We start from the raw sequence: 27,823 nt of genomic DNA on the forward strand, positions 1-27,823 counted from the left end.
ACCGTGGCCAAATGGTGTCCTCTCGATAACTTATTGTTATGTTCCGAAGCAGAGCCGGTCAATGCTGATCCTGTTTGCAGGGCGCTGCAGGAGAGGAGCTCTTCCTGTGTTCTTCCAGGGTTAGGATCAGAGATAAAAGAGGTGCCTGCAGCTCCCCACCGAGGGCACATCACTGCTGCCTGAGCTCAGGCTGCTGTCTTGCTCGATGCAGCCAGGGTCAGAGCAGAGGCCGTCGGATGCGGCCACGTGAGCAGATGAAGAATGAGGCTTTGTTGCTGTGGCACTGAACAAGTTCTGTCAGCTTGGGGAAATGTGCTTCTGTAAGTGCAGCGTTTATCCTTCTGGTTTGAAAGGCTGCTCTTCTGAGAAACAGGCAGTGCTTGCAGCCTTGCACATGTCAGCCTTGTTTAAGGAGCTGCCAAATGCTGTTAGGAGGTTTCTTCTAGTATTTTAATATATATATATATTTAAGTGTGCTGCTCCAGATGGTTTTGAAACTCTTTTTCTTTCTGATATCTTCCAGGTCAGCACAAACAATTCCTCTTGGCGCTTTTTAGTTTTGCATTACAGCTCTGCTTTGAGTACCTGCAGCACACTTGCAAAACTGTTCACCTCTCTTCTGTCATCTTCACTCAAGGTAAAAAGGTTCCCTTCCATCTGCTGCATTTTTGAGCAGTGATTTTTTTGGTGGTGGTGTTTGGACAACAGCAGAGCTCTGAGTTGCTTTTCCTGTCTTTGGGGAGTCTCATGGAGTAACTTCCCGTTTATCTTACATAACACTGCCCTTTCTCTGTGAACCAAAGCTGGCTGCAAGGTAGGCTACCTGCTTTGTTTCTCTGCTCAAGTGATTAGGATAATAGAGTCTGAGTCTAAAGAAAACGCCTCCAGCTACTTTGAAAGATTAAAAATATGTTAGGTCAAAAAAACAGGAGAGCAGGAAAGGGGAAATGACTGTGAGCCCCGTGTGTTGCACTGGCCTTGTCAGGCTCCAGTGTTCAAAGGAACAAAAGGGTCCAGGTGGTGTCCAGTTGGAAAGACTGAATTAGATGCTTTGCCTCACTGGTGGATGCCTTCTCCTCTGCAATAGTAGCAGAAAGGACATAAATAAGTTTTGCAGCTTGTTGGGGTAAAATCTGAAAAACGGCTGAAGGGCAGCTCACGTTGGCCTGTTAGTGGTGTCATGGACTGTAGACAAGCAGTGGTGAAGAAAACAAGTTCAAGTAAGCACAGAGTTGTAGAGTCCCAAACTGGTTTGGGTTGGAAATGACCTTAAACCCCATCCCATTCATCCCATTCCAACCCCTGCCATGGGCAGGGACACCTTCCACTAGACCAGGTTGCTCCAAACCCACTCCAACCCAGCCTTGGACACTTCCAGGAATGGGGCAACCACAGCTCTGGGTAATCTGTGCCAGGACCACAGCACCCTTAGAGGGAAGTCTTTCTTCCCTATATCTGAGTTAAATTTCCCCTCTTTCCATTTGTACCCATTCCCCCTTGTCCTGTCACTACAGTCCCTGATGAAGGGCCCTCTCTGGCTTCTTTCCTTCCGTGGCCCTCCAGATAATGGAAGGGGCTGTGAAGTCTCCATACAATCTCCTCCAGGGTGAACAGACCCAATTTTCTAAGCCTGTCAAAAATAAGAGAAGCATGAGCTCCTCTCTTTTGTGTACACTTCAGGAGTTGGATTTTGTTTCCCAAAGATGCTCCCAGTGCTCCTTTTTTTTCCCCAAGACCTCTTAAAAATCAAATGGTAGAACTAGAAAACGTCTCAGACTGCATGAGTCTGTTGGCTGAAACCATTTTAGTACCATCCCAGTCTACTTCAGTCTCTTCACAGCACTATATCCTCATCAGGCTTTTTGCTGAAGTTGAGCTGTTAAAAACTTAAATCCCTTTCTTATTCCTCCAGGATGTTCTCTTGTGTTCTGTGCGTGGCAGAATGACTCTCCTAGTGGCCAAAGCTACCATGCCCTCAGCTTGCTTACTTTGGCAAAACCCTTCTTCCCTCAGGCTGGCATTGCAGAGGGCTGCTGAGAGGCATTGTGTTCTGTCCTGTCCTGGTGGCCCTGGGCCATTATCCCACTTTTCTCTCCTTCCCTGCAAGCATCTGCTGCAAACCAGGAGGATGAGGGCACTTGGGCTGAGGCCACAGAGTAGAGTATTTCAGATGGAAGTGGGCTGTGGCAGGCACCTTGGTCTTGTGCATCTCAGGAAGGTTTTTTGGCAAACCCATCTCAGTGCTGTCTTTACCTGTCCCTGCCTCTTCCACTCTCCTGAGGCTCCTGTCCAGCAAGGACATTGTTCCCTCAGCTGCAGGATTTGGTGGGTTGATCCCAACAAGGTTTTCCTTTTCTGAGGGACAAGCTGAGTAGCCCAGCTGTGTCACATGGATCTCTACTAACTAACTTCTTTCCTAAAAGTTGCTCTGACTGCAGAGTTATTCCACCTCCTCTCCTCCATTATGAAGATCATTCTGGAAGGGGATGGAAAGCAGCAGGGTGGTGTATGGTTGAATGAGAAAACTGACATGAAGCGATGTGGACGAGAGCTCATCTATAATTCATCCTGATCACTCCAGGCTTTTAGGGAGCAGAGGAGAGCGAGGCCAGGGAGCCCTGGGAAGGGAAGGGAGGCCCTGCACGTGGCTGCAGCCAGTGAGGGCTGTCACTTCTGATGAGCACGGGCGGGCGGTGCCGGGCCACCAGGGAGAGCCGCGCTCCCGCTACCTGCTGATAGGGAGGGGCTGCCTTTGCAGATTACCAGAAGCAGCGTGGTGTTACATCTCATTATTTCCAGCTTTGTTGCTCACTTTCAGGTCGTTGCTAATGTACCGGGCCCAAATTCCTTTGTGTGTTGCTGCCTCGGGGGCCTCTGGCAGCTCCTGTTTCTGGGGGAAGGATGGCCAGGAGAGCCAGTGCTCAGTGTTGGCTGGTTTAAAATGGCAAGGCTAACCAGGGAGAGGAGAGCTTGAATCTCAGCCTGCTGGTGCTGGCTTCCTTTTGCTGTCAAAGTCAGGGATATGGCAGAGGAGGTGCTCTGGGATTTGATCTCCTCCCAGGGGAGGGAGGGTCTGCTCTGGCATCTGGCACTGTTCCTTAGGTCTGTCCTATGGCTCTGTGGGCGTGTTCTGACTGTGTCAGCCCTGCTCAGGCTCTCTGGACACATCCCTGCCATGCAGATCAGGAAGACTGGCATCTCCCCAGAAGAGAGGGCTTGCCTGGACACAGCAGGGCTCCCTGGCATTGCATAGCTGTAGCTGTTCCCTTCCCAAATGAGGTGACCGCAGCCTTCGCCACTCCAGCAAGGGCCAGCAGAGCTAGGGAAGCAGTTGGCTCTCTGCTCAGCAGCAGGGAGCTCCCAACTGGACACTGTGTCCAGTTCAGACCTCCCCCTCTATTCAGTCACCCCTCCATCCCCAGGGATGCTGGTTGGGGCTCCCAGGCTGGGAGCAGAGGGCCTGGGAGGAGTCACAGGGAGCTGGGATTGCTGAGTGTGTTGAGCAGGTGGCTGGGGGTGTATCTGGTCACAAGGTACAGCAATGTGAAGGGCAGTAAGGAGGATGATGTGGTCAAATGCTTTTGGCAGCTATGGCAGATGACATAATAGGGGAATGTGGGAAGCTTGGCTTGGATTTTAGGAGGAAAACAGCTGGTGGGGAGATGTCTCCATCCATGGAGGGTTCAAGCATTGCCCAGACAAGACCAGGCTGCCCAGGTCTCTTGGTGGCAACAGTCCTGTTGTGAGAGGGAGGTTGGATCAGAGACCTCCTGCAGCCCCTTCTACCCACCTGTGGGTCTGAGCCCTGGTTCCTTTGCTGCTTCCTGGCATGCTGTAAGAGCAGTTTTTGTTTCCCCAGGCTTGCTTTCTGCTGCTTTGGCTTGCAGTGGCCTCTGTGTTACTCAACAGCCCAGGAAAAACAGCCATGACTCTGAAAACCCATCAGTGCTTCTGTGGCTGGGATTCACGTGTCGAACAGCTCCAGCCTCGTGGGTTGGACATTGTGCAGAGTACAAGCACAGCAGGGGAAAAGGATGGTTAAGGCAGGAGGTTGTCCTGCCATTAAGTTAATTTTTTGACTATATACCTGCACTTCTGGGCTTGCATCCAAGGCCTGAAGTACTTGTGCGATTTCTTCCTGCCTCCATCAGTTTGGTTGTGTTCTCTATTCCCTCCTGAGCTGGTTATTAATTATGGAGACTGCAGAGATGAAGTCCAGACTCTGCTAATGGTTGACTTCCCAGTGTTTTAGAGACAGCATTTCAAGGACCTGCTAATGGTATTTCTCAGCTTTGCTTTTTTAAGCCCCACTGTCATCTTGGTTTGTACCCTGAGTGAAGCAGGTAGCAGTGTTCAGATGTTGGCTGGAGCCTGGCTCTTGGGGCAGATCACATCTGCAGCACCCAGCTGATGCTCCTGGGTTGGAATGTCCTCCTTTTTGTGCTGGCAGGGAGAACAGAGCCTTGCCTGGCAGCTCTCAGGCAGTGCAGTGACCCTTGCAGGGTGACACCACTCACTTTCCCCTTTAAGAATTGGGGAACAAATCCGTGCTGAGTGCTGTTCTGGGCCCCAGCTATCCTCACAAAGCCTCTTTGCTCTTAGCCACTGGCTTCCCTCAGCCTGTGTCTCAGCCTTTAAAGCTGCCTGGCCAAGCCCTGGTGCTCTCACATCTCTCCTCTCCCAGCCTTGTTATTCCTTCTCCTCCTCTCCCAGGAGCAGCGCTGGGCTTGCTCCTCCTCCCTGCCCCATCCGGGCTGCGGGTGCTGCCGGCCTCGGCGCCAGCTCTGTCTGCCCTTTGCTCTCCCTGGCCTGGCTGGTGCTTCTCCATTCCTGTGGCAGGACCCCTGTCCCTTCTGCTGCTGCCTGACCCTCCACCTCAAATCCTCTGAGAAATATGGCTCTCCTTCTCCCACCTTGTTCCCATTTCTCTGCTGTTCACTTGTGTCCATCTGATGTGGGGAATCAGCGCTGTGTTTTCTCTTGTAGGCCCTGCCAAGCTGTTCCCTGCCTTTGCAGCTGCTTCCAGCCTGCTGCTGGTCAGCCAGCCTCTGTGCAGGGATGCACAGGAAGGAGCTGCCTGCATCCCCCCCTCCCTGAGCTTAGCCTTATGCTAGGGGGATGGGAACAAACGGACTTGGGAAAACGGAAACAATGAGAGTGCAAAATCTCACTTTGGTTTTTCCAGCTCTGCCTGTTCGTATCCCCCAGGACTTATCCCTGGTATCGGATGGCAGCTCTGGCCTGGGAGTCCCTGATCCCGTTTTGCAATTCTCCAGTGTCAGCCAGCAGCTTGGGCCTTCCTGTAAGTGCCCCAGTGGTCACAGGGAAGGAATGTTCCCCCGGCCGGCCGCAGGGGGAAAGGTCACCACGGGCAAAGGGGACACCAGGCAAGCAGCAGCCGTGCTGCTCCCGCCCCTTGCTGATGAGGGCAATGCTCATCAGCACAGAGACAAAAACAGGCTGGCTTTTGGGAGAAATTGGGAAAAAAAAAAAAGGTTCAGGAGGTTAAATATTTTGGGCAAGGCCCCACTTCCTTTCGCAGGGCAGATTTGGGAGCAGATGCAATGCCCAGGCAAAGTCCAGGATGTGTGCACATTTCACGGCTCTCTTAGCTGCAGGATGTTTGCTGCTGAACCCGCTCCCAAAAACATCTGTGTGTCTCTCAAAGTGGTGCCTGGGACAGAGGTTTTGGCCGGTTGCTGCTGCTCGGAGCAGCTCTTGGGCTGAGCAGTGGTGGTGTGGCTCCCTTCCCTTCCTCTCCCGTGCCTGCCAACAAACCTCTCCTCGGAAGGAAAGCTGTGACTAGTGGTGGCCACAGCGGGATTAACATCCAACATTAAGGGTTTAACTCATCCCTGCCAGCCAGGGGTTTCAAATAACTGCCATGCCTCTTCCTTCCACCCTGGAGCTTGTAGCTTTTTTAATCCTGTCCTTTACACCCTGTTCTCCAGGCTGCCTTTGCTAAGCTGGAGCTTGCTCCTGGCACTTTGTTTTTGAAGCCTGGCCTGTTGGCTGAAGCTCCTGGGGATGCTGGTCACATTTGTCAGGGTGGGAGCAGAGCAAAGAAAGGAGGAGGAATTTCTAGGTTGGGCTTACAAACTGGAGTTTTTCAAAATTCCCAGCGTGTTAAAAAAAATACAGAGCTAATCTGGCCCTTGGTGTCTAGGTTACGTTTGCCTCAGCCGAGGCTGAGCTCATGGAAAATTGCATCCCAGCTCCCGTGCTCCCTGCCAAGATCAGTAGGTTTAAAAACTAACCGATAACATCTTTGTAAACTTGGAGTCATTTCTATAAAGCCTGCTGATCCTTCCAGCCTGGATTTTGGAGCTTTCCTAGAGATCCAGGAGAGCCAAACAGGACGATGGCATCTGCCCTGAAAAATCACCCAGGAGCCTCAGAGTGCTTTCAGCTGCTCCCGAGGGAGGAAAGAGGCTGATGTTTGCCAAGGCCCCGAGGGGTGTGCTGGGATCCTTCTCCCTGTTCCCAGCCGGATACACAGCACACGGTGACGCTCTGCGCGTAACTTAACAATAATCACCGGTTTTATTTTTAAAAAATTACAATAGAAAAGTACCTTTAAACATATTTCCAAAAGCAGAGTAGACAATGTGGAAGCTTCTCTCCTCTCCGCGAGACAAAGTACAGGAAATAATTTGCTAAAAGAGTTAGTCCGTCGCTTGGGAACGCTGCTATCGTTCTTTTTGGAGCCGCTCTGAGGTTTGTCTTGGAGTTGATTTCTTCTCACATCACTTTTATCAGGGCCATTTTTTACAGAAGACCCCAACGGGACAGTTTCTGATTGTGAAAAACCCCATTTTTTCGTCCCCCGGTCCCACCCTGACGGCCAGAATCTCAGCCATTGTATTGTGGCCCACCCACAGGACAAGAGGAAGGAAAAGGTGATGATGTTTAACGAGGCCATGAACAGCTGGGAAAAACCGGCTATGGTGAGGCCTGGGCAGCAGCTGAGCTCAGTGTTCCCTGCAGCTGGAGTGGAGATGGGGGAAAGGCAATGGAAGGAGAAGTTCTGCACCTCCCTTTGCAAGAAACCGAAACTGATAGGGCTTTTGGGTCAGTTTGCTCTCTTCTTTTTCTGAATTCCTCCTGGAGCGAGGAGAAGGGGAACTAGTATGCTAAGCAGTCTCTCTGCTGGTACTCTATCTCTGTAAAGGATGTTGGCAGCTTCCCTTCTCGTCTGTGCACGTGGAGAAATGGGAATGCCACGCAGGGAGCAGCTGGACCAGCGTAACAACAGCGCTCAAACCATAGGCCAGCGCTTCAGCGTAACGGGATGCCCATCAGGACTCATGTCCAACCTGAAGGAAGCTGGCAAACCCAGGATTTGTTGGTATGTTTTTTCATACAGCAGTTTACATTGCCTGTAACAGCTTGGAGCAGTCATGGCAGGAAGAGGAGGAGGAGGAGGCAAATTGTCACCTTGCTACATGTGTGGGCTGCCCGCCCATCCCTGATCCGAGCTGTTGTACCCCACGGAAGCTTTGCACAGCAGCTATGAACACAGCCCCAAGGTAGAAAAAACACGGGAAGGAACTTCCTGGTCGTCCTGCCTGCTGGTTATTTGGTGCAACTGGGAAGAGAACAGTAATACTGTAGTGTCCGCAGACGCCTTGCCAACACAGCCAGAGTACAGTTCCTGTGCCAGGGGAGCACAGTTCCTACAAACCCTCATGGTGTGTGTTGACATCCTCACGCTTGTGAACGTCGTGCCTTCCACATGCAGCTGCTGGGGCCAGGGCGTTATAAGACTCTTCTTTACACACCTCCAAAGTCAAGCACAAAACCTGTGGTCCGACCCGGTGTAAGATTGTCCTCTTGAGGAGCTTTGGTACAAAAATACTTGCTCTTGTTTTGGTTTTTTTTTCCTTTTACTTTGTTTTTTTCTTTTTTTTCTTTTTTTTTTTTTTTTTTTTTGTAGTCTGCTTTCCTATGGTTCCATTTGAAAAGCCTTTTCAAACACTACAACAATGCCTGTCAAACCATGCTTTCGGGAGTAACGCACTCTTCCTTACAAATATACAGTGTAAAAGAGGAAAATATTATTACTAGGTATGTTTTTCTTTTTTCTTCTAGGAGAGCAGATGTGTGATAGAGGCTGTGGGAAAGTCTTGGAGGAATCCAAACTTGTGTGAGGTTTTTTTTCAAGCCTGAAACAACAAAGAGAGGTGTTAAAAAAAAAAAAGAGCAGCTGTGATGGAGGAAAAAGGGCTGTAGTTAATCTCTCTTCCTTCATGGAAGGAAGGAAGCAAGGTAGGGGGGAGAGAGGGAGGCTTGTTTTGGAAATTCGTTGTCAGGACCTTGCTCTAAGGACAGTTGTTTAGCAGGGAAAGGGCAAGGTGGGACCTGCCTGCAGGGAGAGACCGTAGCATCCCTGGCACAAAGAGCCCCACTGATCCCACTTTGTTCCTCCTGCTGGCTGCAGTCCCCGGGGCTGGAAGTGGGAAGCTGGGAGTTAAGTGTGAGTTTTGCAGTAAAGAGGAATTCAGTCTCTGTTGATCCAAGGCAGGAAGCAAGGAGGGAGATGAGATTAGCGGGGTAATTCAAAGCTGAGAGGCATTCCTTGGCTGGGGAAACTCTCACCCCAGATAACAGCGATCGAGGGGAATGGCAGAGCCATGGTTCTGCAGGGCAGGAGCTGGAGCAGCCCCAGGGCCCTGCCAACCTCAGGGCCTATTCCTCAGGGATATTTTGTTGACTTCCTCACTCCTCTACCCCCCCTTCCCGAAGCAGCCGAGCCTCTGGGGTGGCATCCTTACCAGCACACTGAGGTCCTGTGGAGAGCACATCAACCCAGTAGCCACCTTGGAAGACTCCATTAATACCCACAAGACTGACTGTAGGCCACCATCACACACCTGAGACCTGTGGGAGGACACAGCAGAGAGTGAGGGACTGAGGTCAGTGTGCTGTGGGCAGGGGTGATTTCACAGGGACCAGAGCTGGCACATCCCAAGGGGACAGCTTGCAGCTTAGTTGGGCCAAAGGTGGCACTCGGTGGTCTCAGATGTCTTTTCCAACCTAACTGATTGTGGGATTAGCCCTGCCATGATGGGCTTCAGGCAGCAAATCCAGACAGATGCAGGCAGGAGAGCCAGGCCCTCAGCCAAACCCTCTGTGCCGTTCCCAGCTGGAGGAGCCTGGAAGGGAAACAGGAGGTCCCTGAGCCTCCATCCTCACCACCCACTATGGCTCATGGGCTGGTGGACTAAGGGATCTGCTCATCTCCCCTTCCCAAAAGTGTCTCTGCTCACATTTTATCTAGAAACATTGCCATGTTGCATATTTTGGAAGAACCATTGGTTCCCAAAGCCTCACTACTCCCTATTTTTATCTGCTGGGCCTAAAATAGCCGGTGAATTCTTTATGGATCCAAGTCTGGGCCCTGCTGCAGCCAGGCTGGGCCTCGTGCCCTCCCGGCTGAGTGACCTCGTGCCCGCAGCACAGGGCTGCAGATGCCAAGCAGATGGGCAGAGCAGTCACATGCAAGCAGGGGCAGCTGATGCCAGAGCTTTGGATCCACTGGCATTTCTCCACAGGTGGGTGTGGAAGCAGGAGACTTCCCAGTAGGGATTGTTCCTGGCTAGGATGGTCCAGGCAGGCTGGGATTGCAGGGCAAGCAGTGCTCAATGTCCACCAAGGCTCTTCTCCCTCTTCCATGCGAGTTCCCTTTGTTTATTTATCCACAAAGGCTGAAGTTGTTTGCAGGGTGTATCTTGCAAGGCTTTTTCCATCTGAAGAGGTCCCAGATGGAATGGGATCTGTCCCTCCCTCCTGCCGGGCAGCTGGGTGCTCGATAAGGCTGTGCTTCTTGTTTTGGCAGCCCGGGGTGGTGGAGCTGGATAGTTTTGCTTAAGGTTTAATGAGGTGATGGTGTCAGGGCTGCCTTTTCCATCACAACACCCCCCTCTGGCATGGTGCCTTTCCCTCCTGCCCCAGGACACGTGGGAAAGTGAATGGTGGAACAGACATCCCCTTCTGGGGACAGGGAGGGCAACTGGACTTGGGGTGTCTGCTGAGAAGTGGCCGCGCACTCTGAGCTGCTGGAGAACCCGGGAGTCACAGTGGGGGAAGCTCAGGGCAGAGGTGGTCCCCAGGTGGCACAGAAGGGTGGGACAGCGGCACTCACCCGGCATTCAGCAGAACTGACGGGACTTCCAGCCCTGAGAACCAGCCTCGGAGGGAGGGAGCCAGCGCATCTGCCAAGGCAACGGGGACACGAGGTGAGAGAGAGGGGGTGGCTGCCCACCCTGACAACATCAGGCTGTGGCTGGGATCCCTTTGCCTGGCTTTTCCCAGACACAGGGCAGAGAGAGGTTGGAACAGCAGTACAGCCCTCCCAGCTCCAATTTCAGCAGTAATACTGAGGCTGAGCACAGTTCCTGGCATGGCTGCTTCCAGCAGGATGGAGCTGGGACAGCAGCACCATGGTCCCATGGAGCAGGAGTGAGCTCATCCTTCTCAGCTCCTGCAAAGCCTGCTTGAAACAGAGCAGAAAACATCAGATGCCAAAATTTGGCGCTCAGGCACTCAGTGCTCTGCCAGATAACTCCAAGCCAGCCCCACCATCCATCCTGCAGTTCCCGGTCCTGCTGCTGCCTGCAGGATCCAGTGAAGCAGCTCCAGTTTGGATGGTGGCACCAGTCTCCAGCCCCCACTCAGCAAACCCACAACCCCAGCAGCTGCACAGGAGGATGGGAAGGTGCCACCAGCACCCTCCCCAGCAGGCTGATATTTCACATCAGATAATATTGTTTCTGTCTAACATCAGATCTCAGCCTGGGTTTTCCCAAGGGACCCTCAGAGCTTCCATACGCCTCTGTTTCCTTGGCTGTGTGCTTCCCTGAGCAGGGCAGGTGCTGCCTGTTAGCAGTTATTTGACAAGGCAAGTACGTAGCTGCAATAATATTTACCAACGCTCTTCCTATGAACAGCAGGGCCCAAAAAGCTGGAGTTTCATCCAAAGGCTGCACATGGTTTGCACACTGAGCATTTTTCCTCATCCTTCTGCTCAAACCAGCCCCTGGCTGCTCCAGCTCTCAGTGATGGTGGCTCTAGATAACCTGGCTCAATCCTGGCGAACCAAGGCCAAAAGCCTTTTGGATGCAGTTTATCTGGCAAATCCATTTCCATGTGCTTGTTACCTCCTGTTCATCACTGAGCTGGAGCCAGCAGCAAGGAGCAAAAGCCGGGGTACTGCCCAGCATGGATGCTGAGGAGGTAGCTGCCCTTTCCCCCCTTGTGGCAGGGGTCCTCTCCCAGCATCCCCATGATGCTGCAAGGCTGGCACTGCAAAGAAATCCTCTTGCTCTGCCATTTCCACCTCTCCCCCTCCCTCTTTCCCCCACTCCTCTCCCAGGCGGATGGTTAATTTTTAACAGCCCATGCTGCCATCGGGGGCCAGCAGCAGCGGCGACGAGGCAGCACCTCGTCAATAAAAGATGGACCCTCCATTTGCGCTTCACTTCCCTCTCCTCCCCGTGAGAGCAGCTTGCCTTCACACCCCATGAGCAGCACATCGCATCCCAGCCATGCTGCAGGGGCAGCCAGGGGTTCTGGAGCCCCCATCTCACGCTGGCAGCAGGATGGTTCGGTGCCAGGAGCAACGGGCATGGTCCAAACCCTGGGAGCATCCCCAGCCCTCCCTCCTCCCTCACCACCTGCCCCACCACAGGTACCAGCAAAAGTAGGAAGGCAGAGAGAGGAGTCTGGGGAAAGACAGGACCCCTGCCAGCATTCAGCTCCATTTGGGAGCCTTCCCTAAACCTCAGGGAGCAGGGAGTGAGTGCCTGTGAGCCGGGCAGAGTTAGTGGTGCGGAGAGCACCGAGGGGAAGGGGGGCTGGGGCGGGCAGGAGGGAGGGTGAGCGGTGGAGGCGGATGGGTCGGAATTACCTGGGCGTGCAGCGAAGCAGGGTAGGTGAAAGCAGGAGGAGGTAGAGCAGGTGCTAATTCCGCTGGGTACAGAGGGTACGGCCCCCACACTTCAGGGCTACTGGGGTAAAGTGCAGGCACTGTGAGCTCATCTGCAAGAGAAGAAGAGGGAGAGTTAATGGTGACCAAAGGGCTGTGACCCTCACTGCATCCTTCCTTCTCCCCTTGATGCAGGAGCAGAGCTGGCCCTGGAAAAGTGTGAGATGCCACCAGTGAGAGCCAGCTTACAAAGCCAACACAGCATTCTCCCGCTGGGATAACACAGGGTGAGCAATGCTACGGGGCTGGGGGCATTGCTCAGGGAGCCAGGGCTGGGCTCCTTGTCTCCACGAGGTTTAATAATCCCAGGGATTCAGCAGAGGAGTGTGCAGCTCATGCCTGTGTGCAACAGCAGGGTGAGGAGCCGGCATCTGCATGAGAGAAGCTCTTCTAGAAGCGGAAACGGGCATGGGGTGCTCACAGCAGAGCATCACCCAGGTCCCTCCTGAGACCTCATCCTGCTGGCTGTCACCTGTGCCAGGTCCTCTCCTTTGGGAACCCCCAGCACGTGCCACCATGCAGCAAGCAGGTACCAACGTTTCCAATGGGCCCTGGTATTCCCCTTGGCCACCCGGTCACGGTGTCCCTGCTCCTTCCAGCCCCTGGCTCCTGCCAGCCCGAGCCCTGCTGGCAGCGCAGGGGGTACTCACAGGGCTCCCGGGCGATGAACTGAGGTACGGCGGTGGGGAGAGGGGTGCTGGGATTTGGGGTGCCCACCAGCTTGTTCTTGGCCATCTTGGTGTTGGCCTTGGCAAACTCCAGCCGCAGCGTCTGGGGGATCTCGGGGTCGAAGCGGATGCCCTGCAGGAGAGAGGGAGGGAAGGAGGGAAGGAGGCACGGCGGGTGGGCGAGCACCGCCGCGTGCCGGCCCCGCAGCAAAAATAACTCCCCGTTATTTATGGGCTTTTTCAACTTGCAGCCCTGAAATGAGCTAATTTGCCAGGCCCCGAGGCGGCTCACATTCCTCCGGCATCTTTAGCATCGGCACCATATTTGGCAGTCGGCATCCCGCAAGGCCAAGCTCTTATCCAGAGGGATTAGTGAAGCCAAAGGAAAAAAAAATGTTTTACGTTGAAAATGAAGAGAAGGAAAAAAACAACCCTGAACCAAAATGCAGGGAGAGCTGGGGAAGAATTGGAGAACCAGCTCCATACAGTTCTGCCTGTAACTATTTTCAGGTAACTTCACAAGTTGCTAAAAGAAAGTGAAATTTGTTTTTTTTTCTTTTACAGACTTAGATGAGATTTTTCCTGCTGAATAAACAGGGAATGCTCTTTCTCACTTGCATCTTAGGCTTGAGTCCTGAGTGTTCAAGCTCTCCTGGATGGCCCTGAGAAAGGTGAGAGGGATGCAGCCCCCCAGGAGGGAGGATGCAACTGAGAAACAAGATTGTCTGGAAGGATGGGGATGCCATGGGGCTGGCTAGCATGGGAGGTGCACATGCTAGGTATGGAGGAATTCAGAGAGTCTCTGGGGACAGGGAAACAGGGGGAAGATGGAGCAATGGAGTGGCTGAGCCAGGCACACTCACGTTCAGCGCGTTCTTCGCTGCCTCCGCCTCGGAGCGGCTGTCGAAGCTGACGAAGCCCACGGGCTGTGGAGGAAGGACAGGAGTCATCAGTCAGGTTCCTGGGGAGCCCCTCACCCCAGGGAATGTTGGGATGGTTGCACCATTTGGAGCAGCTCCTACCTGCTTGGAGGTGAGTTTGATGAGAGACCCTTCGTATCCCTGTAAGGAAAGCATTAAAAAGGGGTTTTGGTGGAGATCCCCACAATTAAATAATAGTAACTGAATAAACCGACTGAATTAGACTTCAGTGGGTTCTCAGATCCCAGAAAGTGGTTTGGGGCCATGGGGCTGGGGCAGAGGCCAACCCCATGCTTTCAGCCCCCTTTTCCCTCCCCACTGTGATACCTTAAAGGGTCTGAAGAGCAGGTAAAGTTCCCGAGGCTTGATGTCCAGAGGCAACCCACTGACAAAGAGTGTCCTCACCTGGAAAAGAAGAAAGGAGGTTCCTGAGGACCTTCTCTTGTTCCTAACTTGGGGATTCACCCTGCTCCCTGTAGCCAGAGGGACAATGCCAGCCCAAGGGGAACCTCCTGGGCAAACAAAAGCCTTAAGCTAATGTGCTGGTTTTGCATCACGCTTGAGTGGTGCTCAGTTTTTGGGACGGTGGCCTCATCTTTCATGAGGCCCTGGAGGAAGCTGCTAAGGCACCATGGAAAGGTAACGGGGACCTGTCCTCACCCCAGCAGTCCCCTCCAGGATAAAAAGCTCACAGAATCCCAGCACCTTCCCACCCCGGTCTGGCAAACAGGATTTCTCCCATCATCCCCAGCAGATCCTGGACTCCACAGACAATGCCTATTGTCTCAGTTTAATTGCAGCAGCTCATTAAGGACTGGGAGAAGCAAACACCAGCTCTTCCTCCTGGAGGAAAGGCCCTGGTTTAGAGGCAGCTGGAGTTAAACAGTTTGTCCCTGGTTTGTAAAAGTCACCTTCTAAGGAGTTTTAACCCTTTTTGGGTGGTTTTAATGTTTGTCGTGGTGCAGCATCCTCAAAGCTGGGATGTTTGGCAGAAATTCTGCTCCCACCACCCTGAGGGAGGATGTGGGGCTCCTCCAGGATGGTCAAACCCTGTGCTGGGATGGTTTTGCTTTACAGCCAGCTTGTAACTGTGAGAGCAGTGTGAGGAACTGAACTTGCTGTTCCTCTCCTCATCCCCAAAATCTCATCTTAACCCTTTGAGCTGTAGAAAGGGAAAACCTCCATGTATTTTATTTAATTTTTTTGGCCAGGCACCCTGCCTGCCCCGTTCCTTGGGAAAGAGACATGGGAAACAGCCAGAAACAGCCAGCCCAGACCTATTCTTTTGCTGACATTTCTTCTTTCTCTTGCAGATAAGCTATCTCCCCCATCTCCCAGCCTGGGAGCAGCAAACATTCCTGCTTTGTGGAACAAAACCTCTGGCTGACCTATATCTATTAAATAACAAAAGGTACTCAGCTGTTTGCACATAGCCTTTGTGTCAACAGCCCTGGTGATACCCATCCTGGGTGCCAGCATTATCATCATCATCATCACCATCATCCCTGCGGGTACCAGCATCCAGGCTGGATGAGATCTGCAGAGAAGGGGTGTCCTCACCCCTTCCTGAACCAGGGCTACAGGCAGGCACAGCCTGGTAGCCTGTCCCCTCTATTGGGACCATCCCCAGAGCTCCTTAGGGGACCCTGCCAGCCTTCTGCCTGTCTGCTGGGACCAGGGAGGGATGGAGCATCCCAGTGTGTTCAGTGTGTCAGTGGAGACATTGCCCCAGTTTCTCCTGGCAGGGGCTAGGGAGGGATTCACCTGGAGGATCTCCCCTTGTGTCCATGAAATTCAACCTAAAGAAAGCACCCTTTTCCTTTCCTAGGCTAAAAAATACTGGCTGTCAGACAGGTCCTTCTGAGCATGGGAATCCCAGAGAATTGGCTCTCCAGACACATCCACCCTCCCAGGTGGATTTACATCCTGAGCATCCCTGCACGGTGTCCCCTGTCTCCCTCATCCCTGGAGTCATCCCTGGCTTACTGCCTCTCCTCTCCCTGGGGAGCTTCAGGAATCACTAGGGACCAGTGGGAGGGACTGGGGGCAGTGGGGAAACCTGCTGCCAGTTTGCATCCCTGAAATCCAAACCGTGCATGCCCAAGTTTGCCAGACCTTTTGTCCCCAAAGCTACATGGGAGAGAGACAGAGATGAAAGATCCCAAGGAGCCCTCCGAAATTCAGCCCCACAGAGGAAGGGCTTCTCTTCTCTAATGACTTTGTTTTCTTTACAAGTTCAAACGCGGGTCGGCCAAGTTTGAATCTGTAAAGTTACACAGCAGCAAGAGGGAGAAAGGCTCCAAAGGATCCCCCAGCTGGATTCCAGCCCCAAAAGGGTTTTTGGGGCCCAGGGCAGGTGATGGATATGAGCTCCTGGGTGCTCCCCATCTGCACCCCGCAAATGCACTCAGCCCCAGGGGTGTTGGAGTAGATCCTACACGAACAGCATCCTTGTGCTGGGTAACGAGCAGGTGGGAGTGGCAGAGCAAGGGAGCATCCTTGGGGATAATCCCAGCAGGCTGCACAGATACCCTTTGGCCAAAGGAAAGATTCTAGACAGAAATATTACTCCTGCCCTTAAATGGAAGGGAGCTTTGGCCCACAGGGAGCTGCTCCAGGTTTTTTTGTGCTGAGAGATCCCAGGGATTCAGTCCCCATCCTCTACCAGAAACACTCCTAGGGCAAAATCCTTCCCTGGGAAAAAAAAGCCTTATCAGAGAAATTGCCAGGCAGCAGGCATGTGTCTGTTCTTTCACAGGGAAGAATTACTCCTTCAGAGAGGTGGATCAGGCACGGCATCTGCTCCCAAGGATGTCATGGGACAGGGCCAGACTGACAGCTCTCCAGCAAGGATTAAAGGGAGCTGGAGCATGGGATTCCCCCAGCCTAAACTCCACTGGTGTTTTGAACAGCCTGAGCTGTTTCCGTTTTGCTGTATGAACATCTTTCAGTTTCTATTTGGTGAAACGTTTCTCCATCTCTCCTTCTTCCTGAAATTAGGGGTGAAACCAAAGATTTTTTAAAACGTTTGCTCCAGGGGAAGCTTAAAGGTGACCACCTTGACTTCCTTCCATGGGGATGGCAGCAATGGGACTGCTCCAAGTCCCTTTCCACAGTCCTCCTCTGCTCCTGCTGCTGCACCCCACAGCTCTCAAATTTGCCAGAACTGCTGGATCCTACCTATGTTGCCTCACTCCTGATATGTCCTGTCCTGGCTTTTTGTTTCCCTGCAGGAAGTCTGCTCTTCATCTGTGCTACTCTCCTCTTCCTTGGAAGTCATCTCCATCCCCCTTCTGGCCTGTCCCTCTCACCTTTGCATCCCACCCTCCCAGTCTGTTGTCCCTGAAATCCTGCATCTTGTCTTGGGCCAGTTTAAGGGATGCTGGAAAGGATCTGTGGAGATTTGCTGAGATGATCATGGCTGAGAGGGCATGAGGCAAAGATCCGGGCCAGGCAGTGACTGGGGTCTCCAGAGCCTGGATCAAGGATGACCCCAGAATGGAGAGGTCTGTGATGGAGCACCAGCAGCCCTCCTCTTCCTCACATGAAACCACAAGCCAGGTTCATCTCCTGCAGGTAAGGAGGCACCAGGGGGGCATTTGCTTGCCTTGGACCCCCATCACACGGCGGTGCCCAGAGGGATCCAGGGTGCCCTGCCAGCAGGGTCCCGGTCCCCTGTCGAGCTCTGCCCTGCCCAAACCAGCCCCGGTAAACGTTAACAGGCCGTGGGGAGGCGGGAGGCGTCCGGGTGATTCATCCACGAGGCATTTAATCGCCTCCTTCAGCCCTGCTCCCATCCCTCGGCCGTCCGTACGTGCGCCCCTTCCAGCGGGGCTCGCTTTAATTCTCCACCAGCCGATGATCCGCTTGACTGCCCGCCGCCGGCGAGGCACCGGATCCGGCAGCAGCGGGAGGGAGGCGGCACGGGGCTGCCATCGAGCCGTGCAGCCGGGCCAGCCGGGCTTCCCCTCCCATTCCCGGCAAAGCGGGGTGCCGCCTCCCCCGCGGCCGCGGGGTGCATTCCCGCCCCGCCGGGATTAGTCCCGGTGTAAATAGTCTCCTGGCTAATGGAGCGTCTTCCTCGGCTGGGTTTAGATTGCCGGCCTGTGTGTACGCATGCCTTGAGCCCGCAAAACTCCCCGACATAAACAAGGCTGAGGCCGAGGGATGCCGGCTCCTCCGCCCGGGGGATGCGGGAGGGACCGGCACAGATCTCCGGCCTCGCCAGCCGGAGCCGCTTTGCTGGAAAATCACGGTTCTCTCACGTCCGGTGAAGGACGGGAGCAGAGGAACAGCCCTTGGGGAAAAGCGAGTCCAGAGCTGCCGGGGCTGGAACGAGGAAGCGGCAGAGGAAAAGGCAGTGAGCAGCCAAGGGAGCAGATGGGGGATTGCAACAGAGCGGAGGAGCGGCGGGATCAGGCGCGGGTCACACTCGTCCCTGTCCCGCCTGGAGCTTGTTCCCAAACCCTCCGGACCCAGCGCTTCAGGGAGGAAAGGAAGCAGGAGCACGGGGGGATGCAACACAGGGGCTACAGGGGCAGATTTTATCTACTCGCTGGGCACATTCCCCCTAGCAAGCATCCCTGGGGTCCCCTCCCCATGGCACGGCTCCCCCGGGATGAGGGATCTGGCATGGGATGGGGACGAGGGCCACGAGCCGGGCTCTCCGCAGCCACTCGCTACCAAATAAGGCCTCCGCCGAGCCTTTCACATGCCGTTCTCGCCCGGCCAAAGTGACGTGACCGCCTTCCCAAATTGTTCCGGCTCCTCCGTGGGGAAGCCCCTGGCCCACAGCTCCCTGCACGGGGGGTTGTACAGGCGAGAGCGACGGGGAAGCCACCCGGCTGCCAGGAGCAGGGGAGAGGAGCGGGCATGAAGTGGGGGCTTTCCCCACCTGGCAGCGCCTTTAGTGACCTCGCCGGGATGGGGGCTGCCTCTCCTTCTCTTCTGAGGGAACAGGAGGCTGGAAGGCAAGCGCTGGGAGGGGGGAGGTGAGGCACAGTAGCTGGGCAACCCTTTCCCTGTGCTTGAGCAAATAGCACCGGCTCCTCCAGCCTGGGCTGGAACAAGTCCTGCAGGGAAAATACCTGCCTGGCACCGGAGCAGCGCGGCTGGCAGGCCAGAGCGGGCATCGCCCACCTCATGTGTCCCTGGCACTCCCAGCCGTCCCCTCCGCGTGTTCCTCATGTCCACCATCACCGGGTCACAGGGTCCCCAAGGATCAGCAATGCAACAGCCAGCCCCGGGCCCTCCGGATCCGCCCGGGAGCGGAGCGGGGGCTGCCCTTTGCCGGCACGGCGCACGGTTCCATGCTTTTGGAAAAGGCAACAGGCCTCCGTGGGTGTCACCCTCTGCCATACCCAACAGAGCCATAGCATCATCTCCCACACACCCCGCAAGGCCCTCAGGGGAAAAACTCCCCGTTTTTTAGGAAACTTTGGGAAGTTTGAAGCCAGAGCCACCTCTGGAATAAGCAAATGAAGGCAGGCGGCAGCGGGCGGTGGAGCTGAGGTGATTGATCCCAGCGCTGGCCACCAAGCAGGGAGCCCAGCAGGGAGCTGCTGGAGCAGCCCAGCCGGGCGGAGGGTAAGGAGGAGGAGGCGATCTCAGATCGGAATCTTGCCGCTCTCACCCTCACAAAGTCCAAATTCCCATCTCAAGGTCACGGGCAAAACCAGGAACTTTGCGGCTGGAATGAAGAAAACCAGCTCTCTCCGTGGCGGGGTGTGGGGTTGGTCTCCCGTGGGCATGGGAGCGTTTCGGACATTTTTGGGGTGAGACCCCTGGGAAAGAGCTGCGCGGCCGCTGGATGCACGGTACCCACGGGCACTGGCAGCACCAGGCAGCGGCAGCGGGACCGAGGGGAGCCTGGTTTGTCCCCCACGCCCCCCGGGGCTTTCCGTGTCTCGCTTGGAGCTCCCCCGCCCGCAGGTTCCCTCCGGCGAGGCGGAGGGGCGCTTGCGGCGAGCCCCAGGAGGATGCGGGCGGAGAATGGGAGAGTCCCGGGGAGCGGGGATGCGCTCCCACCGGTCGTCCCTGCTCCCCCCGCAGCAGCCCCGGGTACCGGGAGCCGGCGGGAGCCCCGCGGCGCGGACCCCCCATCCCGCGGAGGTGCGTGGGCACCCGCGGAGCGCAGCTCTCGGGAACCGCGGCTGGGGAGGGGGAAGCCGGACACCCTCCACCCCAAATCCCCGGTGTGTGTGTCCCCCCGGTACCTCCTCCTCGGGCAGGCTGGTGTCGGCGGGGCCGCCCTCCCTGTCGGCGGGGACGCTGCTCATGGTGCGACCGGCCAGGCTCCTCGTCCCGCCGGCGGCAGCCGCGTCCGGGCGGGCGGCGCTGGGGGCTGGTCCCGGCGGCGGCGGGGGGGCCGGGGCGGGGCGGCGCGGCCGGGGAGGGACGGGGCGGGGGCGCGGCGGAGCGGTGGGGACGGACCGGGCCGCGGGGGGATGGAGAAGCGCAGGGATACGGGAGGTGGGCCTTGGCAACGCGGGACACAGGGCTGGGGACACAGGACACGGAGCTGGAAATACAGGACGATACTGGAGGCAGTCTAGGACACGGGGTTGGGGGATACTGGGTACAAGGCTGGGGACAAAGTCTCAGCGACATGGGACGTGGGCTGGGGTATAGGACAGGGCTGGACAAGAGGGGACACAGTCCTGGGGACATGGGACATAAGGTTAAGGATACAGAACACCAGGCTGGGGACATGGGGCACAGTCCCGGAGACATGAATGCGTTAGGGCTGTGGGGCAGAGGAGGGGACAGTGCTGGGGACACCCAGTGTAGGGCTGGGGGCAGTGGAGGGATCAGCGGGGGCTCATCACCCCAACTAGCTCCACCTGGGAGCTCAACTCCTCCCTGCCCGGCCTGGGAGCTGCATTTAGGCTTCATGCCTAGGCTGGGCTTTTGCTGAGCCTGGCATTCGTTCTAGAGCTCGGTGTCGGCTCGTTGCAGCCCTGCACAGCCCCAGGGAGGAGGCTGTGCTCCCGCAGGGCTGCGCTCGGCCCCGCGGCAGCGTGACAGAGCCCCTGGAGTGGGGACCAGCAGCTGTGTCCAGCCCCGGTACCGCCTGCTCACAGTCCCGAGGCCGGAGGTGACGCCGAGGACATCCTGCCCGGGACACAGGGCTCCTTCCCAACGGGCGCTTAAGGTCACCGCGTGCCTCTCCGCGCCTCAGCGGCCGATACAGACCGGGGGGCAGCTGTCTGTCTGTCCTGCCGGCTGCTCAGGGGACACAGGCCGGCCACCCACAGGTTTGCAGCCTGCCCGCAGCAGCGATTCACAGGGCAGAAGCTCTCGGGTCGGGAGGAAGGTGGAAATGTGCTATGCCAGATGGATTGGGGGGAGCGGGAAGTGTCTGGCTACAAGGGCAGCTGACCCCGGAGGGAATCCAGAGCATAGGGACTGATGTAGTCACCCGAATCTGCTGGAGCCTCTGGCTTTTGGAGTAGATTTTCAGCAAGGGGAGAAATAGAATTTGAAGATGTGTTTAACTCCCTTTGTTTTCCCCCTCCACAGGCATCTGCACAAAAAGCTCTGGCTGGACAGCGGGCGGGACAATTCTGCAACCCTTATTTGGACTCAGCTTTGGGGAAGAGCTGCAGCTCCCCAGCAGGGCTGGAACCCAGGTTGCAATCACAAACCAGAAAAAGGGGAGGTTTGGATTTTTTGTACCCATGAAAGTGGACTTGGGGAGAAAACCCAATTTGCTCCAGGAGATATTGCACACTTCCTTGCCTTGAAACTCCCGATCCCAAACCTCTATCCCACAAAAATTGGGGTTGCCCTGTGGTAGTTGCTGATGGTTTCCCATCTCTTCCTCTTTCCAACAGGAATTTCTGCTGCATCCATGTCCATCTGAGCTGGGACACGACGCTGGACTGTGTCACACAGGGATAGAAGGGGAAGTTGTGAACAGCTAGGGACTCTGGTAGGATGGCTGGGAAGTGTGGGGAGTCCCGAGGCTCCAGTGGAACGAGTGGACAAGGTTCAGCTCTGCCCTGGGCCCTCCGGGAGGGAACCCGAGCAGAAGCAGCCTCCGGGGGATTGGGCGGAGGGGGACACCGGGTCCGTGGAGCCTTTCCCACCCCAGGGCCTGCGTGGATTCGGGATGCGGGCCGGGACCCCCGAGGAGCGCGGGGTCACACCGCCCTCTGCCGGCACGACGGGACAGGTGGCACCGGGGCTGTCCCCGCCCGAGAGTGCCTGTGTGACCCAGGCACCGCACCCCGCTCAGTCCAAGGGCTGCGGTTCCCTCGGGCAGCGGAACTGGAGGTATTTTATTCCCGAAACAGAGCACGAACAATAGAGTTAATGCGTGAGAAACAACAGACTCGAAGCAGGTCGGAGACTCCCGGTGGAAGATAAATAAATGACACAAAGAAGGAATAAATGGTTTGATGGAATGAGGGACGTGGAGACCGGACTCTTCCTGGAGTGTGGAGTGATTCCCAGGACCAGGCACTGGAAAGATGAGGTGAGTGCTCAGCTCTTGACAGGAGTGGACGCGGCCTTCATGGTCTTCTTCAGGTGGTGGTAGTTGGGCAGGATCTTCATCAGGAAATCCAGCTGCAGCGTCTGGGGCTGGAAAGAGAGGGCAGGGGAGGTGAGGGAGCTGCCCGAGGGGATCAGGAGGTGGCAGCCAGCGAGTCCCCGTGCCCCACACACCCACCCACCCACCTGTGGCCGCTCGGTCTGCACGCGGCGCAGGCAGTCGGCCCCATAGATGACGGTGTTCTCCGGGATCACCTCGTAGGTGTTCACGTTGCAGCAGGCCCCGATGATGCAGCCGCTCGTCAGGATCACGTTCCTGCCAACAAACGCTGCCAGGGAGAGGAGACAGAGGAACCCCTGTGAGAGCTCTGCTGTCCCCACAGCATTTCCAGCAGGGCCAAAGGCACTGAGCCCAGAGTTACCTTTGGATTCGATGACGTTGTTGTCTCCCACCTTCATCGCTTGGGAATCTACAGGTCTGTGTTAAGTAAAACTGTAAAAGGCTCTGCTTTTACTCAGCAGGTGAAAAACCCTGATGCCATTTTGAAACCACCACCCAGTCCTGGGCTGTCTGAACCCTTGCAGAGGCCCAGAGATGCCTCCCCCCCGTGGAGAGATCCAGAAGCACGATGTGCTGGATGGTTTGTCACTGCACAGCCAGGATACAGCACCCGACCTCAAAAACATTGTTGGTGCCAATGACCATGGGCTTGGGCTCCACATCTTGGCTCTCTGGGGTTATATTTTCTGGGTACCTGTAGGAAGGAAGAACAAATTTCCACACCTGAGATCACAATGGTAGTGCTCTGTGCAGCAGCTCATCTTTGGGACAGACTGGAACCACATAACTGAGCTGGACTGTCCGAATTTTGAGACTGCTTTGGATTAGGATTCTTATGTTCTGTCAGCTTGAGAAGGATTCAGAAGGGGGACTTAGCAACCCTCCAGTATCTGAAGGGGGCCTACAAGGAACCTGGAGAGGGACTCTGCCAGGAACTAAAGTGACAGAACAAGGAGTAATGCGCACAGACTAAAAGAGGGAAAATTGGGTTAGGTAAAGGTAAGAAAATCTTTACTGTGATGGGGCTGAGATACTGGAATAGGTTGCCCAATGCAAGACTGGTTGCCCCAATCCTCGAAGTGTCCAAGGCCAGGCTGGATAGGCCTTGTGATGCTGTGGCTTCCCCCCAAGCCGTAGTGCCACACGTGTACACAAAAGCACGAAGTCCGGTGATTTTTTTTTTAATAAACTCTACCTCCCCAGGGTTTTTAAGCCCCCCCCGGGTGTCGCACGGACCCGTTGATGATGAGCGCCTGCTCCTCGATCAGGTTCCCCTCTCCGATGACGATAGGCCCCGCCTCGGCGATGATGCGGGCCTTGGGGTGGATCACGGTCCGGGGCCCTGCGGGGACAGCCCGGCGTCACCCCGCGCAGCACCGGCGGGACGGCCGGGGCCGGCCCGGGGGACAGGGCCCTTACCGATGGTCACGTCCCCGCGGATCTCGCTCTCCACGCACACCACGGCGCCCGGCGCGATCTTCACGCTGCGGGGAGCGATGGGCCGGTCACGGGGGGTCCCGGGCTGGCCGTGGCAGGGATCGGGGGGGAAGGGGGAGGGATCGCGGCGGGAGCGGCACTCACCTCTTCTGCGCCTTCTCCGCCATGGCCGCGGCCAGCGGCGCCTGCGCGGGGCGGGGCTCCGGGGCTGCGCGGGGCGGGGCTCCGGGGCTGCGCGGGCGGGGCTCCGGGGCAGGGCGGGCGGGCCCGGCCCCGGCGGCGCCACCGCGCGGCAGCGGCCGCTTCCCCGGTACCCCGGGAACCCCGGGATCCCCGGGAGGGGCAGGGCAGGCCCCGCCCGCCCCAGGTGAGGAAAGGGGCTCGGCTGAGCTGGGCACCTGGACAGAGAGACCGAATCCCGTGTTTGGGGGTTCAGAGAGAGTCCTGCGAGTTCGTGCTTGAGAAACAGACACCGAGTCCCATGTTTAGTGGCACCAGGCTCTTTTGGCCCGCTTTAGGATACTGAAATAAATAAGTACGGCTTTTTTTTTTTTTTTTTCTCCCGGCGCTTGGCGCTAGCCCCACCCGGGCAGTCTCGGGGCAGTGAAATAGACTCCAGCCCTGTCTGGGAGTGCGAGGGGAAGCTCTTCCAGGGACTCCAAGGCTTTGATCAGAGAACCCAAATCCTGCCTTTGGGGGCTCAGGGCACACCCCAGACTGGGGAGGGGGAGGCTGCCCCGGGGACGAAGCGAGGTAGCACCAGGGCGGGGCCACAGGTGGGCGGGGCCAGAAGGGGCGGGCCCGGCACAGGTGTGAGGGGCGGGGCCACAGAGCGCGTGCGCAGACCGAGACAGCAGAGCGCGTGCGTCGTCGCCACAGGTGTGAGCAGGGCGGGGCCGCGGCGCGCGGGGCGAGGTCGGCACAGGTGCGCGGGACCCCAGGGCGGCTGCGCGGGGCGGGACCGAGGTGATTTAAACCCCGGAAACGGCGGCCGGCGCCATTTTCTCCCCAGCTTCGGGAGGAGTTGGACGTGGCCGGTGCGGGCTCCCCAGGCGGGGCCCAGGTGAGGTTCTCTCTGTCCCTCTTTCCTCCTCCTCTTCCTACCCCTAACCCTCTTATCCCCTCCTCTCCTGCCCTCTGTGCCCTTGACCCACTCATCCTTCCTTGTCCTTTCACTGTCCTTCCTTTCCTCTTTCACTCTGTCCTAGTTACGATTGCTCTTGCCTCTTTACCTTGTACTCTTTCCTCTTCTCTTTCCTTTCCGTTCCGTTCTCCTTCCTCCTTTGTCCTGTCCTCTCCTGTCCTCTCCCCTTTCCCTTCTCTTCCCTTCCCTGTCCTGTCCCCTTTCCTTATCCCCCTGTCTCTCTTCCTTATCTTGCCTCTTTCTCCTTTTTCCCCTCTCTCTGTCCCTTGTCCCCACTGTGTGTCCCCTCTCTCTGTTTTTCTTCATCCCCGCAGCCGCGGGGTTGGGGTGCCGGATAATAAAGCCCCGAGGGCCGGAGCCGGCGCCCCTGTTTTGGTTCAAAAGGGTCGGGCCCGCTCTGCGGGTCCCCCCTTGCAGATTCCAACACCGCCCCACAGCGCCCGCCTTGGGCCGTCCCTGCATCACACCGGGGTCAGGGCGGGCCCTCCTCAGGAGGGGTCCCGGGCCGGGGGGGTTAGCGAGGGGTGGGGGGTCCCGCACGGGCCCCCTCGTTAGGAGGGGGTCCTGGGGTTGGGGCGTTCAGGATGGGCCCCCTCGTTAGGAGGGGGCCCTGGGGGGTTGGAGGGAGGGCGGGGAGGGGGGTGGGCGGGGAGGGGAGGGGTGGGGTGGGAGGGCCCCTCCGGAGGAGGGGGTCCTGGGGAGGGGGTTGGGGCGGGCCCCCTCCGGAGGAGGGGGTCCGGGGTGGGAGGGGTTGGGGGTGTCTGCCCCCTTAACCCCTCCCACCCTGGACCCTCTCCTCCGGAGGGGACTCGCCCCGGGCCCCTCCCCTGGACCCCCTCCTCCGGACAGGGGCCCGGGGGGGGGGGGGGGGGGGGGGGTGGGGGGGGAGGAAGAAGGGAGGCTGCTGTTGTCTAACACAAATGTGCAATTATGGTTCAGAGTGACGTGACCCGCCCTGCTACCCCTCCCCCCCACCCCACCCACCCCCCCAGGGCCCCTGTCCGGAGGAGGGAGTCCCGGGGAGGGGACCGGGGCCGACCCCCTCCGGAGGAGAGGGTCCAGGGTGGGAGGGGTTAAGGGGGCAGACACCCCCAACCCCTCCCACCCCGGACCCCCTCCTCCGGAGGGGGCCCGCCCCAACCCCCTCCCCAGGACCCCCTCCTCCGGAGGGGGCCCTCCCACCCCACCCTCCCCGCCCACCCCCCTCCCCGCCCTCCCTCCAACCCCCAGGGCCCCCTCCTAACGAGGGGGCCCATCCTGAACGCCCCAACCCCAGGACCCCCTCCTAACGAGGGGGCCCGTGCGGGACCCCCCACCCTCGCTAACCCCCCCGGCCCGGGACCCCTCCTGAGGAGGGCCCGCCCTGACCCCGGTGTGATGCAGGGACGGCCCAAGGCGGGCGCTGTGGGGCGGTGTTGGAATCTGCAAGGGGGGACCCGCAGAGCGGGCCCGACCCTTTTGAACCAAAACCAAAACAGGGGCGCCGGCTCCGGCCCTCGGGGCTTTATTATCCGGCACCCCAACCCCGCGGCTGCGGGGACAGAGAGACAGACAGGGGAGAGAGAGAGAGAGAGACAGGGGGATAAGGGAGAGGGTGGGATAAGGAAAGGTGACACGGCAGGAGAAGGGAAAATGAAGAAAAAGAAAGTAAAGGGGACACACAGGGGGGACACGGGACAGAGAGAGGGCGAGAAGGGAGAAAGAGAAAAGATAAGTAAGAGACACAGGGCGATAAGGAAAGGGGACAGGGCAGGGGAAGGGAAAGGGGACAGGAAAGGACAAAAGAGGAAGGAGAAAGGGAGAAAGGAAAGGGGAGAGGAGAGGGGAGAGGGGAGGAGAGGAGAAAGTTAAAGAAAAAAAAAAGAAAAAAGAAAAAAAAAAGAAAATAGGAAAAAGGAACGGCACGGCACGGCACGGCACGGCACGGCAAGGCAAGGCAAGGCAAGGCAAGGCAAGGAAAGGAAAGGAGGAGTGGAGGGTCAAGGGGCACAGAGGGGCAGGGAGAGGAGGGGAGGAGAGGGGTTAGGGGTAGGAAGAGGAGGAGGAAAGAGGGACAGAGAGAACCTCACCTGGGCCCCGCCTGGGGAGCCCGCACCGGCCACGTCCAACTCCTCCCGAAGCTGGGGAGAAAATGGCGCCGGCCGCCGTTTCCGGGGTTTAAATCACCTCGGTCCCGCCCCGCGCAGCCGCCCTGGGGTCCCGCGCACCTGTGCCGACCTCGCCCCGCGCGCCGCGGCCCCGCCCTGCTCACACCTGTGGCGACGACGCACGCGCTCTGCTGTCTCGGTCTGCGCACGCGCTCTGTGGCCCCGCCCCCTCACACCTGTGCCGGGCCCGCCCCTCGTGGCCCCGCCCACCTGTGGCCCCGCCCCCGCAGCGCTGTCTCGCAGCCACGCGGGGGCGCCGCGCTCGCTCCGCGCTCCGTGTCCGCCAGAGGGCGCCCTGCCCGATCCCGGCCCCGCACGGCGGCTCCGGGCCCGCACCCGGCAGCGCCCGCCCGCGGCCGTCCCGGGCCCGATACCGGTCCCGGGCCCGGTACCGCTTCGATCCTCCCGACGGGGGAGAGGCGGCACCGCCCGGAATACCTCAGCGGCGCTCTGCCCCCCACCCCGGCCCCGGTGGCACCGCCGCAGCGCCCCGTGCCCGCGCTCCGTGGCCCCGCCCCTCGCACCTGTGCCGGCCCCGCCCCCGGTCCCCGCCGCTCTCGGCCCCGTCCCCCCCGTCCCGCTGACCCGGTGCCATCGCTCGGGAGCCTCGCTCCGCGCTGTGCGAGCCCCGCCCGACGGCTGCTCCCGCTGGGGAGCGCTCGGAGCCCGGAGCGCTGCGGCGGGGCCGTGACCGTGGCCGGAGGTGCAGGGGCCGAGCGCCGCCTGGGTCTGCGGGGGGATCCCGGGCGGTGCCGCCTCTCCCTCGTCGGGAGGATCGAGGAGCCATCGGGCTCGGGGGCCGTATCGGGCCCGGGATGGCCGCAGGGAGAGGAGCCGCTCCGGGCCGGGCGTGGGAGCCGAGTCTGACGCTGCCGCTCCGGCCCCGGAGGAGTTCCCCGGAGCAGTTCCCGGTGCAGACGCGGGACCGCGGCCAGAACCGGACTGGTGCAGGGGCTCGACCGGC

General features: G+C 57.9%; 3 protein-coding genes and 1 long non-coding RNA gene across 8 annotated transcripts; 2 read left to right on the top strand and 2 right to left on the bottom strand.

Moving 5' to 3' along the window:
* Positions 1-6,520: 6,520 nt before the first annotated feature.
* On the bottom strand, positions 6,521-19,902 carry RBPMS (RNA binding protein, mRNA processing factor). Of its 2 annotated transcripts, XM_050973592.1 has the most exons (9): positions 19,790-19,902; positions 13,902-13,979; positions 13,677-13,715; positions 13,518-13,580; positions 12,637-12,787; positions 11,909-12,039; positions 10,145-10,214; positions 8,775-8,880; positions 6,521-8,165 (listed from the first exon to the last, which is right to left on the bottom strand). In XM_050973592.1, the coding sequence occupies exons 1-7, from the start codon at positions 19,850-19,852 to the stop codon at positions 10,152-10,154; spliced, it is 588 nt and encodes a 195-aa protein (XP_050829549.1). In that variant the 5' UTR covers positions 19,853-19,902; the 3' UTR covers positions 6,521-8,165; positions 8,775-8,880; positions 10,145-10,151. The 2 variants fall into 2 exon arrangements, with proteins under 2 accessions (XP_050829549.1, XP_018779066.1); XM_018923521.3 differs by lacking the exon at positions 11,909-12,039.
* On the top strand, positions 14,753-21,699 carry LOC127059517 (uncharacterized). 4 transcript variants are annotated; one of them, XR_007777440.1, is made up of 4 exons: positions 14,753-14,985; positions 16,808-17,150; positions 21,096-21,205; positions 21,410-21,699. It is a non-coding gene; the product is annotated as an uncharacterized LOC127059517 (long non-coding RNA). The 4 variants fall into 4 exon arrangements; XR_007777441.1 differs by lacking the exon at positions 14,753-14,985 and adding an exon at positions 16,477-16,624; XR_007777443.1 differs by lacking the exon at positions 14,753-14,985 and adding an exon at positions 16,477-16,624 and having other exon boundaries at positions 16,946-17,150.
* A 136-nt stretch (positions 21,700-21,835) lies between these two features.
* DCTN6 (dynactin subunit 6) lies at positions 21,836-23,774 on the bottom strand. Its single transcript, XM_050973593.1, has 7 exons — positions 23,713-23,774; positions 23,551-23,615; positions 23,368-23,473; positions 22,737-22,825; positions 22,493-22,540; positions 22,257-22,399; positions 21,836-22,160 (listed from the first exon to the last, which is right to left on the bottom strand). Exons 1-7 carry the CDS (start codon positions 23,733-23,735, stop codon positions 22,062-22,064), a joined length of 573 nt encoding a protein of 190 aa, XP_050829550.1. The 5' UTR covers positions 23,736-23,774; the 3' UTR covers positions 21,836-22,061.
* LOC127059521 (basic proline-rich protein-like) lies at positions 23,734-27,726 on the top strand. The gene is made up of 4 exons (XM_050973650.1): positions 23,734-23,935; positions 25,705-25,775; positions 25,943-26,116; positions 26,899-27,726. Exons 1-4 carry the CDS (start codon positions 23,734-23,736, stop codon positions 27,724-27,726), a joined length of 1,275 nt encoding a protein of 424 aa, XP_050829607.1.
* The last annotated feature ends 97 nt before the right edge of the window (positions 27,727-27,823 follow it).

This window comes from Serinus canaria, chromosome 4, assembly GCF_022539315.1.
Source record: "Serinus canaria isolate serCan28SL12 chromosome 4, serCan2020, whole genome shotgun sequence".
Classification (NCBI taxonomy): Eukaryota; Metazoa; Chordata; class Aves; order Passeriformes; family Fringillidae; genus Serinus; species Serinus canaria.

What these genes read in the sequence shown, in the direction of transcription:
- DCTN6 (XM_050973593.1), bottom strand. Translation starts at nt 23,735, where the DNA reads ATGGCGGAGAAGGCGCAGAAGAG. An exon ending in GCGGAGAAGGCGCAGAAGAG is followed by an intron (nt 23,616 to 23,712) that starts GTGAGTGCCGCT and finishes CGCTCCCCGCAG; the next exon opens with CGTGAAGATCGCGCCGGGCG. An exon ending in TGTTTTTGAGGTCGGGTGCT is followed by an intron (nt 22,541 to 22,736) that starts GTATCCTGGCTG and finishes ACAGACCTGTAG; the next exon opens with ATTCCCAAGCGATGAAGGTG.
- RBPMS (XM_050973592.1), bottom strand. Translation starts at nt 19,852, where the DNA reads ATGAGCAGCGTCCCCGCCGACAGGGAGGGCGGCCCCGCCGACACCAGC. An exon ending in CAGCGAAGAACGCGCTGAAC is followed by an intron (nt 12,788 to 13,517) that starts GTGAGTGTGCCT and finishes TCTCTCCTGCAG; the next exon opens with GGCATCCGCTTCGACCCCGA. An exon ending in CTGCTTCGCTGCACGCCCAG is followed by an intron (nt 10,215 to 11,908) that starts GTAATTCCGACC and finishes TTGCCTTGGCAG; the next exon opens with ATGCGCTGGCTCCCTCCCTC.
- LOC127059521 (XM_050973650.1), top strand. Translation starts at nt 23,734, where the DNA reads ATGGCCGCGGCCAGCGGCGCCTGCGCGGGGCGGGGCTCCGGGGCTGCG. An exon ending in GCAGGCCCCGCCCGCCCCAG is followed by an intron (nt 23,936 to 25,704) that starts GTGAGGAAAGGG and finishes CCACCCCCCCAG; the next exon opens with GGCCCCTGTCCGGAGGAGGG. An exon ending in TCCGGAGGAGAGGGTCCAGG is followed by an intron (nt 25,776 to 25,942) that starts GTGGGAGGGGTT and finishes TCCAACCCCCAG; the next exon opens with GGCCCCCTCCTAACGAGGGG.